The sequence below is a fragment of the Telmatherina bonti genome (genome assembly GCF_933228915.1).
Source record: "Telmatherina bonti genome assembly, chromosome: 13".
In the NCBI taxonomy this organism is placed as follows: Eukaryota; Metazoa; Chordata; class Actinopteri; order Atheriniformes; family Telmatherinidae; genus Telmatherina; species Telmatherina bonti.
This window is the reverse complement of record NC_136611.1, coordinates 12,988,035-13,002,981: the sequence shown is the minus strand read 5'-3', so window position 1 is coordinate 13,002,981 and position 14,947 is coordinate 12,988,035. Positions and strand designations below refer to the sequence as shown.

The 14,947-nt window shown below is 35.3% G+C and overlaps 2 protein-coding genes across 5 annotated transcripts in view; both read left to right on the top strand.

Annotated features, from left to right (window-relative positions):
• Nucleotides 1-3,902: 3,902 nt before the first annotated feature.
• On the top strand, nt 3,903-10,783 carry LOC306764443 (uncharacterized protein; the record flags this gene model as incomplete). The annotated part of the gene is made up of 16 exons (XM_079251617.1): nt 3,903-3,914; nt 5,120-5,145; nt 5,237-5,271; nt 5,360-5,397; nt 5,572-5,665; nt 5,746-5,816; nt 5,923-5,971; nt 6,083-6,175; nt 7,268-7,293; nt 7,931-7,967; nt 8,695-8,797; nt 8,932-8,966; nt 9,091-9,125; nt 10,172-10,240; nt 10,356-10,514; nt 10,667-10,783. The coding sequence occupies 16 exons, from the start codon at nt 3,903-3,905 to the stop codon at nt 10,781-10,783; spliced, it is 999 nt and encodes a 332-aa protein (XP_079107743.1).
• A 3,905-nt stretch (nt 10,784-14,688) lies between these two features.
• cltcl1 (clathrin, heavy chain-like 1) overlaps nt 14,689-14,947 on the top strand; it is a 28,055-nt gene continuing 27,796 nt past the window's right edge. For all 4 annotated transcript variants that reach the window (XR_013771537.1, XM_079251134.1, XM_079251133.1 and 1 more), the window contains exon 1: nt 14,689-14,888. Coding sequence is in view for 3 of the 4 variants with exons in the window: in XM_079251134.1 (XP_079107260.1) it covers nt 14,847-14,888 (42 nt within the window). In the remaining variant the exon portion in view is untranslated. The remainder of the gene's footprint in view (nt 14,889-14,947) is intronic.

Genomic DNA, 14,947 nt, shown 5'->3' with positions numbered 1-14,947 from the left:
GTGGGTTCTGACATTCACTAGTTCGTCCCCAGTCCGTCTGTTATTTGTACACTATCAATAGGCTGGACTATGGGTGATGAACACATTGTGAGCTCTGGTGGTTCCTTGACATCAGCTGCATTTATGTAAAAATAAAATATTCAGTAGAGCTTACACTTTGAAAGTGTGAATCTTACTTTTACAGATGAGCATATTTTCCCATGACAGACTGTTAATCCTCATCATAATGCCCACAATGTGGCACAGCATTCCTGTACTTTTTATTTTTTATTTTCTAAGGTTAGGACATTTGGTTTGCAGCCTTAATGTATACATATATATATATATATATATATATATATATATATATATATATATATATATATATATATATATATATATATATATATATATATATATATATATATATATATATATATATATGTATATATAAAAAACTTTTTTTTTTTTTAGTAAAATGAATATAATAATATAATAATCTGGCCAACATTATTTGTAGTATGTCAATTTCAGTCACAATCTCTTTTATAAAACAAAATATATTTTAGAAGTCAGACTAAATTCTGACGTAAAGAACCCGAAAAAATAATTGACTAAGGATGCATTGCATTAGAGATATTGAAAATCTGAGTTGACACAACAGTCTAACCCAAGAGCTCCAATAAAATGCATCTTTTTCTTTGGTGAGGAGTTGATGTGGCACTTTAGAGGCTGCATGTTGTATTTAGTTGTGATTAGGTGTGGTAAACTGGTAACTGTGTGTGTTTTGTAGACATAATGAGGATTGCAAGGCTGTAATGCCAAACCTTTTCCTAATGTTGACTCAGTGACACATTTAGTTCTGTTTCATCACATTAAAAGCAGTTTACAATGCAAAACAAGCTGCTGTAATGATCTGCACAAGTTAGATGAAACTTTATTCTTTACACGGCCATTAGGGGGCTTTAAGCCATGATTCTGCTGCGTACCAGTTCAGTTAGAGGAAGGCAGTTCAAAAGCAGGTGAGACAGTTTGTCTGTCAAACACAGGTAGGAAATGCAAATTTGGCCAGTGAGAGCTGCTTCACATTCTCACTGTATCGCAGGATTTCAATCTTCAAAACCATTTGCATCCGAGGACTGAAACAAATAGGTTTCCTCATGACCTGAGCAACAAGACACGACCCCAAAATCATGACAATGGTAAAGTAAATGTTTACTTTTTTATCTAATTCTGGTTTTGACACTCTGTTAACTTTGGGTGGACAGAGGAAGAAGTGAGAAGGTGTTGCTGAATCCATGTAGTTACCTTCATTTGAGCAGTTGTTTTGAAGTTCTGAATGAGGCAAGGCAAGTTTATTTGTATTTGACATTTAATGTACAAGACCAACCAAAGTGATTTGCACCTAACATTAAAAGCATTACGTCAGGGTGCAGGGGGAACAACATGATGGTGAATATATCGCTAAAGCAATTGTTTAGGAGAAGCTACACACACATACACACACACACACACACACACACACACACACACACACACACACACACACACACACACACACAAAAATCCAATATATATCAGGCTGACGTCATAACAAATATTTATCTGACTCTGATAAATCAGTTTGTACAAGGTCAGATAAGATTGTTCTTTAACTATTTTGATAAATGAGGTTTTGTTGAATAGTTTGGGGTTTAATATAGAATCTAACAAGAGTTTTGTTTTCAGTTGGATGATTTTTCTTTGTGGTAAATTTGAACATTTTGAGAGATGTGGTGAATTCAAATACACAGGAAGTCTGGAATAAAAAAAGACAAGCATAATTATCTGAGGTTGACTAAATAGGGAATTTTTTCAGATCTCAATATTCATAAAATAGTCTACAGCTATTTTTACGAGCAAAAGTGTGGCTTTCACTTCCCTTTGTTTTCAGTCTGTTTTACAGTAACCATGACCATGTGTTACGATGAGGGAGAACTTAATATTTCAGACAGAAAAAACTCTTTGGTGCTGGTATAAATGTCATAATTTCACTCTCAAGCACATAATGAAACTTTTGTGACTGATTTTCCAAATGCAATGATTCCAGCTTGTTCTTGTCTATTAGAAAACAGAAGCAGATCAAATGATTTGTGGTTGAGAGAATTATTTGTACAACATTAACCTAACTGGTTCAGCCCTCAAATACTCTCCGTATTCTTTCACTGCAGCCAACTTAGCTAATGGCAGTTTATTACAAATATATGTGCTACATCAGAAACACTATTTCTATTGTATGAATAGTGAAACATTTGAATACCACATGTCTGATCCTTGTTTGCATCAGATTTAATTTTGGATCTCTTTTTCCTTTTTCCTGCTTCTTGCCGCCCACACTTTCTGAAACTTCACATAAGAGAGAAGTTACAATAAGAAGCATTCAACAATGCTGCTGTAACTAAATTCAACATAAAATATACTTTTTTTTAAAAAATAACCTAATGAAGAAAATGTCAGAAATTTCAGACACACTGTAAAACAAGTTAAGTGCACTTAAAAAAAGGAAAGCAACCAGCTGCAAAACATTTTTAATAAACTTAACTAAGAGTTTTGGATGTTGTGTGAACCTAAATTAAGATGGTAACACAAAGCAGAATATTAAATTGCACAAATTAGGGTAGCTATTCAGGTCTACTCATGTCTTTAAACTGGAAATAACTCATGTTGGTAAGTAGAAAATATCTGACAGATCTGAAGTAACCTATGTTAAGAAATTATCTGACTAATGCAATGAAGTTCACCCAACTTTCTAAACAAGCTTTTACAGTGTAGGTAATGTAGTTCTCTTTTATCACCTGCTCCTCATGTAACAACAGTAAGGCAACTGTTTTCTGCCATGCTATGACTCACACAAAAACAATCCCTTCCTCTCTACCTTTCCAGTCCTCTCTAACATGTGTTTTATACCATTACTTCCTGTACCACCCTCTGGTGCTGTGGGAAAATTGCTACTTCCTGATTTTACTCGGTGTGTGTTAAACAACTGCTGCTCACCTCCTTTACATCAAACACTGCAGATAAACTTTCATGTGATTCTACTGACATAGCTCATGAGCACTATTGTTTAAAAGAAAACATTTATTGTGAAGGTAAAGGAAAAATAGTTAAGAAACATAATTTCAGTCATTTAACATTTAATCTCCATAAATAAACTAATGCATGTCAAAGAAGAGTAATTCTATCACACATGTAAGATCCCAACCTTAAAAACAAGAAGAACAGAACTTATGTACAAATTCAAGATCCTTCAAGTTTCTTTAATCTTTGCAACTTTACAGTTGTGCTTCACTACATCAGATGTGATGGGAAAGGTTCTAATGCTCAGCCTTTGTCTGGCAGTGTTAGTTTAAAATAATACTACATAGGTATTTACCATTCACTATATGAAGCCAAATGGATCGTATTCGATGCATTTCGTTTTTAAGACATTTTGCATAACTTTATGACAGAAACTTTACATAAAACCCTGATGTATACCACATAGTTGTGGTCTCCTGCCCCCTGGTGGATACCAGAAAGCAGATGATACTATAATAACTTAGACCAATTACATGATAAAAAAAAAAAGTAAAAATACCAAAAAATATATATATATATATTTTAAAGAATTTGTTAAAGTGCCACAAATAAGACTTCACAATAAAAGATTTAAACTTTTCTGCCCAGTTGATCTAAGGTTTAAGGCTTTAAAGGGTTAAACTGTACTGTGTATTGTTTTGATGACACTGATACTAATTATGCACATTCCTGGAACTATATTAATCCCTCTTCATCCCAGCCCTGAGAAACTGCACTTCAAAACTGTGCTTTCCATCCCGGAGCATCACTTGACAGCTAGGTGCAACTAGATATTAAAATTCTGCACATTTTGCATAATACGCACCATGGCTGGTCCAGTAAACCCCAGAGGATGTTATTGACAGGAAAAAAGAAAAGAAAAAAAAAGCACGAGAGCAAGAGATAGAACAAGAGTACAAAAGTTCAGAAAAGAGACAGGATGCAAAACAAATGCTGAATTAACTTTCATCAGGGAGTGCCAATGAATAAAATCTACCAAAGTACAGCAGTGCTGATTTGAAGTTACACAGAGGTAAAAAAAGAAACACGTTCTTTCCACCCACAGAACTGTGTAGGTGGAGAAAATTCTCTGACTTCTTAATAATACAGACTACAAGAAAATGTATATGTTAAAAAATGTAGAACATTATTGTCACAAAAATATCTTAGAAAATTATGCATAACTTTAAGCCAGGGTCATTTCCCAAGGGCCACAATCCTGCAGGTTTTCCATGTATCCCTGCTCCAACAGACCTGACTCAAATTTAATGTAAGCCAGGTCCGGGGATACATCAAAGATTTTGTATACTGATATTAGTGCTTGCGAAGTTTCTAATGTAGAACTGGACAAATAAACCTGGACAACAAAACTGAACAGTGTAAATTTACTTTCTAAAAATAATGAATTTTTCCTTTATGGGGCAAGTTACTTTTTTTGATCACTTTGTTTTCTTCCATATTCAGCATGAAACTACTTTTTTGTTCATGTAACAACAGAATGAATGTCTTGGTACATACCAGAAGGACAATTTTAGGTTAAAATTTCTAATTTCAAGCTATTTCATTAAGTGCCTTATAAAGGGTTAAATTAATTGAATTTATTTTCCTTACATTTCAATAATATATTTTAAACCACATTTTACTAATAATAGTATACTGTGTTGAGATAAAAAGGAATGGTAGAAATCATTTATCAAGGGTTTTCTATTGTAGATGCACACCTGCCCCAAACAAAGTCCTGTTGTGATTATTTTATTAGCTTCCTCAAAGACTAACTACTGACTCATCCTAATAAAAGAAGCTGGTAGATAACTAAAAGTAAATGATTATTAACCAAATATGCAGTGTAGGAGCAGCTACATCACAGAGATAAATAAGCCAGGATGTTCCGTCTCTCAGCCTCACATCTCTTTAAATCTCATAGTAGTAAGAAATCTTTATTCAACCAGGAAGATAATCCAGTGAGACAGCAAATCTCTTTTACAAGGATGTCCTGGCAGTCCAAGCTGCATGCACCTAATCAGGTGTCTGCTTTTTTTTTCAGAGCTTCTTTGGAAAACTGAAGAACCTGTAAGTATAATGATCTGCACATAACAGCCAAAGTATATCTGCTGCAGCTCGAACTCTTAGAGCCTTACTTCATGTCTCATCTGTCTTACAGACACAGTGGACCTCCAGCTCCTCCAAGAAGGACTGGTGAGGTTAAACTTCAAACAAGATAAATCCTACTTCATTCCCCTTGTTCATGTACTCATGTATGTCTGTTTGTGCATTTCTGTTTCAGATAACAATACAGGGTTTGAGTGGCCACAGGATGAGTTTGTAAGTCTTTCAGTTCATTTCTCACAACCCAGCACTGTTCACCTAACTGTTGTTTTGAGTGTCTGTAGGTTAAAAAAATGGGGGAAGTTAACAACTCATGTCTTGACAACATAAATGCGGGTGTAAATTTGGTAAAAAATGATACATTCATCTTTTCATATTGTCTGGCGGCAGGACGATGAAGATGGTGACATGTATGAAGTGCCTCCATGTGAGCGTACACCTGTGAAAGTTCCACAGAGACAAGTGCAGGAGAACATTTATCTGGGTAAGAAACCACTGCAACCCAAAGTCAGTATAGTTCACTGTTAAAGCTTTTCTTATTCCCTAACATGTCATTTATTTCAGAGAGGACCTCCAATCCTGCTGTTCCACAGAGGCAGGCAGCTCCTCCACCACCCCGACCAAGCAAATCTTCGGTAACAGCAATACCTGGAAGTCTATCTTTATGGATCTCTGACAGTTTTAAGATGTTTTAAGATATTTAATTGGTTTTAATTGATATATCTCACCTGTGTCTTTCAGAAACTTCAGCAGCGTGAGGAGTTCCACCATGACAACAATACCAAAAAACGTAAAACATAATCATTTGCTCTTTTCCCTAACTTTGATATGTTATTTCCCCTTCTTAATCTTTCAGCTCTCTGGTTTTGATGTGACATAAATGTATCCTTTGCCCTGCCAGCACCTGAGATTGACAGAAATGAGAAGCCTGGAAAGAAGAAGATGCCGCCACCAGTAGTCCGCCCTGCTCCGGTCCCTGCACCCATTGAGGAAGGTGCCGAATTAAATTTCAGCATCACAATTAAGACTGTCAATACAAAGATAACTCTAACAAAATGACTGAAAAAACACACATATTCCCAAACACAGTGGTTTAAATGCTTCTCACAGAAACTCATCACATATCAGCGTTTGATAAATCCTGAGTTCCTGAACCCAGCAACTTGCTAAAACCCTCTCAGGACATATACACACACACACACACACACACACACACACACACACACACACACACACACACACACACACACACACACACACACACATATACATATATATATATATATATATATATATATATATATATATATATATATATATATATATATATATATATATATATATATATATACAATAACACCTGACAAGTCGCAGTGTGTACTTGTCTCTGTGACTAAAACAAGGAGAATAGTGCCACCTACTGGGGTACCTCTGAGCTACAACTTGATTTAACATGATTAGGCTGAATCACTCCTTTATCTCTGTGGTGCACAAATTATTAAAAATCAATCCCTCATTTTTTTCACATGCAATATTTGCTTGTACAGACAAGTACAAAGACACTTTTCTTTGTCCTTGGTATTATTAAACTTTTAAAAAATATTTTCCATAGAAATATTATAAAATAATATATTGTCATATTGATATCATGGAAATATTCTATAAAAATTTATTACTATCATTTTCTTGTTCTGTTTATTACTGAGGTAAAGTTGGTAACTGTATACCTGTGTACTGTATATATATTTATTTATTTATTGTTTTTTAGTATGTGGCAGTGTATTGGGTAACTCTCCTAATATCCACTGAATGGCAAAATTGCATATATACCAACCTCACTTATGAATATATAAGAAAAGAGCCTTTAAATTGGTGTCCACTGCAGTGGACACAATGCATCAAAAGGTTAAGCACCACTTAATCCTAAAACAAGATATGGATCAGTCTTTGATTGAAATGTATCTTTATTTTGTCCGATTCTTGTGTTTTTGTGAAAGTACGGCACACAAACAATGATTATGGAAAAAAAGTGCACTTGTTCATCATAATAACAGATCACAAAAAGTGTTTCCTTTCTGTATTTCAGATGTATATTTGGATCCACATGAACAGGTAAGATTAACCTATCAATTTTCCATCAATAGAGATGTTGCTTTTTACAAAATATTTGTAAGACAAGTGGTACTACAGAAAATTGGATGATTAAACATGTGTAGCGATCTCACTACACATGCGTTCAGATTATCAGACTATAAAGGGACAATCTTGTTGCATTGGTCCAAGGGGTCCGAATTTGCAATTGATGTTACACAAAGTTTTTTGTGATTAGAAAGTTACAATGTACATTTTAAAAGAGTAATATTAGGACAGTTGTCTGATTTTTCAGTATTCATGTAATACTTCGACAGAGTAACATTTAATAGGACTTTAAAAAGTGCAGATTTTTTTTCCTGCGAGATTCTTATTCTTGTGTAGGAGGTGCAAGGAAGCACTTGAAACAATGAACCCAATGGAGGCCATTGTTGAAGGGCCTTGTAAAGGCACCATTATGTGCTGCTACATATAGTCCATAAATGCAATTATACACACCCACACAAACCTGAATATAAAGTGCAAACCAGCTCGTTCGGACACCTGTAACAAAGCTGAAATCTCACATTAAAATGCTTAACATTTTTAGGTGTCTGCCTAGAGACGTTAATACCATTCCTGCACATGTTATATTTTTGTCTTTTTTGTTTTACTTCAGGAAGATACTGATGATCTGTACTTAGAGCCAGAAGCAGGTAGGCTTCACCACATTTAACAGAAACTAAACCTATGGCTTTGATGGCAAGTTTGCACAGCAGTGTTACATGATCTCTCCAAAAACTGAATCTACTTCAGTTTTGTGAAAAGGGATGAGATCTCATGTCAAGTTAATGGAAATTGTGAATTTAAAAAAAGAAAAATGTATTTAATTTCTTCCTGTTTTCAGCTTGTTCAGGCCCATGCAGGTCGAGGATGCCTCCTTCTCCAATGACAGCACCTGCTTCCCTAAGCATGTAAATGAACCTCATATTGAGTCAAAGCAGCTTTTGTCTGTCTTTCTAATCAGATGATGACATTTACTAACATGCCATTACCGTTTAATGTACCCCTCAAATCCACATGATGTCAGTTTAGTAATGTTTTACTGTTATTCTAATTATTCTTTTCATGTCTGTCTGCAGGATGAAGCCTCCAGTCCCCAGAGCCAAGTCTGTGAGTGTGCATTACTTGTTTCCTCAAACTCCCTCCTAGTTGGAAAAAAAGTGCTGGCAAAAGAAGAAAAATGAACTTTTCACTCAATTCAAACACATCAGAACAACAACTATTTACTCTCTTTCAGAATTCAATGTTTCCTCCCATGAATGAGATAAAAACAGGTGAGGCCTTTATCTTCATTGTTAGTAAAAGAAAAGCATCCAACGTCATCTAAAAGAAGTTGTTAAGTTCATTATAATGGGATGTGCATACGTCACTTCTTTAAAGCTCTTTCAGTCGAAGAAAGACGTGTTACCTTTCCCACCAAACTCCCCCCTCCAACTGGTTTGAAGCCTCCTCTTCCAGTAATCCTAAAAGAAGCCAAACCCTGGTAAGAGAAGAGTCAATGAGGAGATTTGTTTGGTTTTAGTGTAGTCTTCATTTTTAAGTGAATGCAAATGTCAGAATAAAAGTCAGTGCTCAGTATTTATGTTTATGTTTTATTTATTTATTTTTTTATTTCAGTCCTCCAAATCCTCCTGTGGCAGACAAGCCAGCAGGTAAAATCACATTTTTACTAAGATTATAATCAGCTGTTTTTTTTTTAAAGACATCTCAATGTGATAGCAGTAGCTTTAATAGTGGCATTGTACTGCAAAATATAAACTTTCCCTCTGTTTTAAGGAGGCATGAGGGTGAGCAAACAACCAGGAAATGAGGTACGGCATTCAAGAACAACCACAATTAGCATTAATAAATCTGAATAGCTGTTAATGACATACACAACTTATACAACTCATGCAAAATTGACCAAAAGCTGTGATTCATGTGCCCCAAACCGTTGCCTTCCATCGCTTTCAAAACTTAATTAAATGTGACATTTATATGTTTTAGGGTTATAAGTGTCACATCTGGTCTACATTGAGAAAAAGTATTTATAAGTTTTTCTTTTTGAAGATGTTTGTGACTAATGCTGTCATTGATACAGCAGATGCAGGAATGTAGGACAGGTCTGATCAGGCCTCCTTTGCTGACCAATCACAGCAGAATGGGTAACTTTAGAAAGTGTCCTGAGTTTTTGTTGAAGATACTGTTTCTGACTGTGCAGGAAACGTGTAAAATGTGAAAGCTATTTGAAATCTGCGAGTTGTTTTGTTGAAACTATACAGAACATCACTTAATGTGTGTTGGATTTTCAGCTTTGCTTGCAGAAAAAAAAATTATTTCGTGTTATGTTTGATGAATAACTACTTCTACATTGTTTTCCAAAGTGGAAGTGTGCCACTAATATGCACTTAAAATGGCCAAAAAGAAAGTAGATACTTATGCTCTTGTCTCCGAGAATAAGAAATATCTATAAGTAACATATTTGGTTTGGTACAGCAGTGAAAATGCATGTTATAGCATTTTCAGTCACTACTACTAAGTATCTTCATGCATCTGAGTAACCTGAGCAAGTAAACAACTGGAAAGCAACAGGTTTCATAACTAACTTGTGTCCTGTACATTTAAATGCAAGGTGAAACATTTATAAGCTTTCATGTACGAGGAAGAAGTGTAAAACTGCTAAACGAGAAGAGATTATTTTATTTAGATGGAGAAAGTCTTTAAAACCTGGACTGAGATCACAGTTAGTTAGAGCAAAAATGGCATAAATTCCCTCAGAGAATAAATAAATGTGTCTGAGTAGCAGAATGCAACTTTTTCTTTAGAGTTTTAGGAAATGTGTTGTTATCATGTGTTTGCTGTGTGTCACATCCTGCAGGACAAAGAGTGGTTTGCTGGACACTGCGACAGAAAGAAGGCTGAGGATCTCTTAGAGAGAGTCAACAAGGTGAACTAAAATAGTTTCATGTTTTGATTCATGGTGAAATGAACAGCTGATCGGGACTGTTTATTTTAAACAGGTTTTGATTCAGTTGTTTTCTGCTCTTCTCTCCGTTTTGTAGGATGGGGCCTTCCTTATCCGGCACAGTTCTGCCCAAAGCACCCGCCAGCCATACACCCTTGCTGTGCTCTACCAACAGAAGGTGTACAATATCCCTATCCGCTTCATGGAGGACACGCAGGGCTACGCCCTGGGAAAGGAGGGCAAGAACAACGAAGAGGTGGGGGCTATTAAGAAGTGCACTATTTGGAAAAACAAGGATGAGACAGAAAAAGACAAACGGAGCAGGATTCTGGAGGGAACAAAACTTAATGACAGTTTCAGACTCTAAGTTTAATTCCTCTTCCCTCTTTCCCTTCCTTCCTCTCTTAGATTTTCAGCAGTCTCGACGAGATGATTTCGTATCACAAGAATAACCAGCTGCTTCTGATTGACAGCAGGAGCCAGGCCAAGCACACAGCACACTTAACTCACCCTGTACGCCCTTAAAACTACACACTATGTTATGTTAACGTTGCTTGTGAAGCTGAAGGTACAAACCAAAAGAAATACTGTGGACTTACAGTGTGTCTCTCACAGAGGTGCAGTCACACCTCTATGAAACCCACTGTAGTGAAAACAGAGACCATAAACATCCTCTGTGGAACACAGTTGCTGCGTGATACGCCAGCATTGTAACATTGGGCATCAGTTTTAGGTTGATGAAGGGTTATTTTCTCTTTTGAGTGGTGTCATCATTTTATGGAATAATGTGTGAGTTTGCATTTTTCGTGTAAAATGGACATTGTGTCACCTTGTTACTAGAACAGTCATGTAGTCAGATTGGCCTTTAATGATGCAATGATGTCCACTCTGTCAGATCTATCAGTTTGAATGACTTCCCTAAACACAAACATTACACTTTTTACTGATATGACAGATATGCACCTCACAAGATTCCCAGCTAATCCTCTCTATTGCTTTGACCTTCCTTCTTATTTAAAGTGTTTTATTATCTACCCCAAATACACATCTGTATGAATTCTTCATTTCTTTTAAATACAAATATGCATCATTCACATGGTTCTTTTGGATGATTTTTGTTATTATATTTTAGGTTTTTGGTGGTATCTTGTAGAAAAATGCAGACCAAATGAGTTTACATCTGAATTAAACTTTGCCATAGTTTCTCTGTTCACTGTTGTTGACCATTAGCTATTTCAGCCCACAACTCACCAAAGTTGTTTCTGCTGTGTGTGTGGTTCATTTGGAGGAGTACTGTGAATACTATTACAAAAGTAACTTTTTACTAGTTTTATTTTTAAATAAACTCAACTTCCCACCTACACCAGATCTCCGCTTGTTATATATCCTCATTAATGGGGGTCACTAAGACCTGTCTGTGTGTATGTGCATGCATGTGTGTGTGAGCTACCTCCTTGTAGCTGCTGACAAAACTCTGTTTCTTTTTTCTATCCTATCAGGGTAAAACCATCTTTTCTGTGATCAAACATATAAGTTGGTCCTGGAAAATGACATGGAGAAGCTATAAACATTATTTAGTTATCTTAACATTTGAACAATCTTACATAACAAGTAACAACTCCCAGCATTTAATTGGTTTGTACTAAATTAATCTTTGAAATTAAATGATATTCCGGCTATTTCTGCCTTTATAGTAAAAAGCTTTAAGTTACCTGTTCATAATAATGGAGTTTAGTGCAGGCAAAAGCTTGTGTGACTGCAGATGTAGTATTTGCATGAGCTGGAGGTGTAAATGAGTACTAAATAACTTCCTGGAGTCAGTTTTATGTGGCAGGTGGGTGTAGGGCATGTTGTAGCTTGAATGACTACTAATGACCAAACGTGTGAGGCTGAACCAGTGATAGTCAGCTCTATATAATTCCATCCAATATTTTTTGAGCATTAAAAACCCTTTGTAAATATGTCACCCTTTTTTAAGCTGAAAACATGTTTTATTTAGATTTCTATGCGGTTTTAGAGCTGTTAACTTGTTGAACTCAAACTAGGAAAATCTCAATCACATTATCAGAATGGATACTGACTACCAACATGATTTACAACTAACAAATACAAGTATCAATATACTGGGGTGTAAGCTATTTAAATAGTTCTTGTAAGGTTATTATAAGGTTTAACATATCATTATATAATTTTAAATAATCACATTATCCTCATAAAATCTAAAAATGAGGTGAATGTAAACTCAGATAACAAACAGCACAACATGTTACACAGAGTGTCATTATTTACCTATAACCTACCAATTTATCAAAAACTGACCGCATCATGTGATTCAATAGATTTTTGAATAGCAACCTTTGGCACCATTTTTGATAAAAAAACAATGCAACATTTTTTTAAATGCATTATTTTTCCTCTTTAGCATGTAATGTTACTTTTTTTTTGTTTATTAGTGATATTTAGAATTATCATGATTTATGATTTCTTTTAATGTATTCTATAAAATATTCATAAAATAATATATAATCATTATCATATTATGCAAGTCTTCGATAAAATATGTTTTAAATAATTTTCTTTTCCTATTTATTGCAAAGGCAAACTTGCGTAATTACATTATGCTCAGTTATATCATATATTTATTTATACGCCAGTGAGTGGAAACTTATTGGATGACTCACTAACATCCACTGAATTGGTTTATTTGTAAATATACCATCCTCATTCATGAATATGCAAGAAAAAAGCTTTTAGGTGTCCACTATAGAGCCACTACGCATGAAAGGGTTAATATCTGTATTAATTGTATTTCCAACAAGGTCAGTTCTGGATAGTGACCTTCACAATACCTGGATGCTTATGTTTATCAACACTGTTCCTCCAGAGTTTTTGCTGCTTGGGATCACTGTCTTAATGAACAAATTTCTGCCTCACATTTGACTCAGAATAATCTGATATACAGAAGACTTTATGATTGACAATGACTGTAAAGTGTTGAAATGCTGAAGCTGCAGACCAAGCCCAAATCATCCGATCTTGACTGCCATAAAAGCTGGCATGAGACGTTTATGTTGACATTCTCCATTTAGTTTTCACCAAAGTGGATCTGTGTATGATGGACAAACATCATCACTTTTGTCTCATCTCTCCAAAATACATTATTCCATTTGTTTTATGGTTCCAGAATTAGTGCCGGAAAATAGAAACTTAAGTGATGTTGAGAAAGATTTCAACATACAAGAATTGGGGATGGTAACAAAAACGTTTTGAAAAGTAAAGATGAAATTAAAACTTTATGTAAATAAATTATTTGCATATAAATCTATCTATCTATCTATCTATCTATCTATCTATCTATCTATCTATCTATCTATCTATCTATCTATCTATCTATCTATCTATCTATCTGTCTATATGTATATGTATCTATATATTTATATAAAAATATATCTATATCTATCTATCTATCTATCTATCTATCTATCTATCTATCTCTCTCTCTCTCTCTCTCTCTCTCTATATATATATATATATATATATATATATATATATATATATATATATACATATGTGCAAAAAAAAAAACCCCAAAAAACAGCTTGGTGTTGAAAAAAGTTTTTTAAACCTTGTGTTTTTTTTGTGTAATATTAAGTCTTCAAACCTCCTACTAACTTGAAAGCAATTAGACCAACCATAAACTGATATTCAGTCTTTATGGCTATAAATTTTGATAAATGAGCCAACATTAATATTTCAGTTTTCCCTGATTTGCAAAAATATCCCCTCACAGCCTTCATCTAACTTTGTATGAAGCCAGAAAATGTTGGTATTGAGTGCAATTCATGAACAAAGAGTTCACTGTTTAAAACTCAGATTATTTATATATTACAGGATGCTGCATGTTTCAGCTGTGCAGGCTACACAATGCTGCTGCTGCTGCTGATGATGGTGATGATGATCATGATGGGAAAATCCAATAAAATTCTCAAAGATGGGGCTCAACTTCTTGCAACACTTGGCAGCGTCAGCATTCTTTGTATTTACAAGTTATCCATACACTACTACACTTTTTGGAAAGATTGGTGGAAATCTGTGGAAATCATGCAAAAATATCTGGAGCTGTGATTTCGAAGTTTGTGGAAAGGAAGGGGGAAGGGGGTTACGGCGGAGGGGTACAAACTGCACAACCAAGGGGATGAAATGACAGCTCAGTGTAACTAAAAAACAGGGCTTCTTATGAGAAAACACAACTCATTATAATCAAGGGCAGATTTTTAGGACAACCCCTTATCCTCAAAAGGTTCCGGGAAAAACGGGCATGGCTCTGTAATAGTTAACGTGGACTATTTTTCTTAGCGGAGGTGCGGAGTTTTTGATTCAGCACTGGCAAAGGGGGGCTGCTGAATGGGAGCAGTCAGTGGACTCGTGTGATACCAACACAAGGCACCCAGGAAACCCAGTACAGTCCATCATTTTTGTCTTTTGGGGCGTTTAGAGCACGCATAAGAAGAAGACCACCTCATTCCTCCTGTTGTCCCCTTCCCCTCTCCTTTCTCTCGGATTCTTTTGGTTGAGAAATCATTCAGATATGGCTCAGATATTACCGATACGGTTTCAGGAACATCTGCAGGTAAGCACACACAGAAAAGCTCTGAAATTCATTTCAGCTTGTTTCTTTTTCAGCCGTCG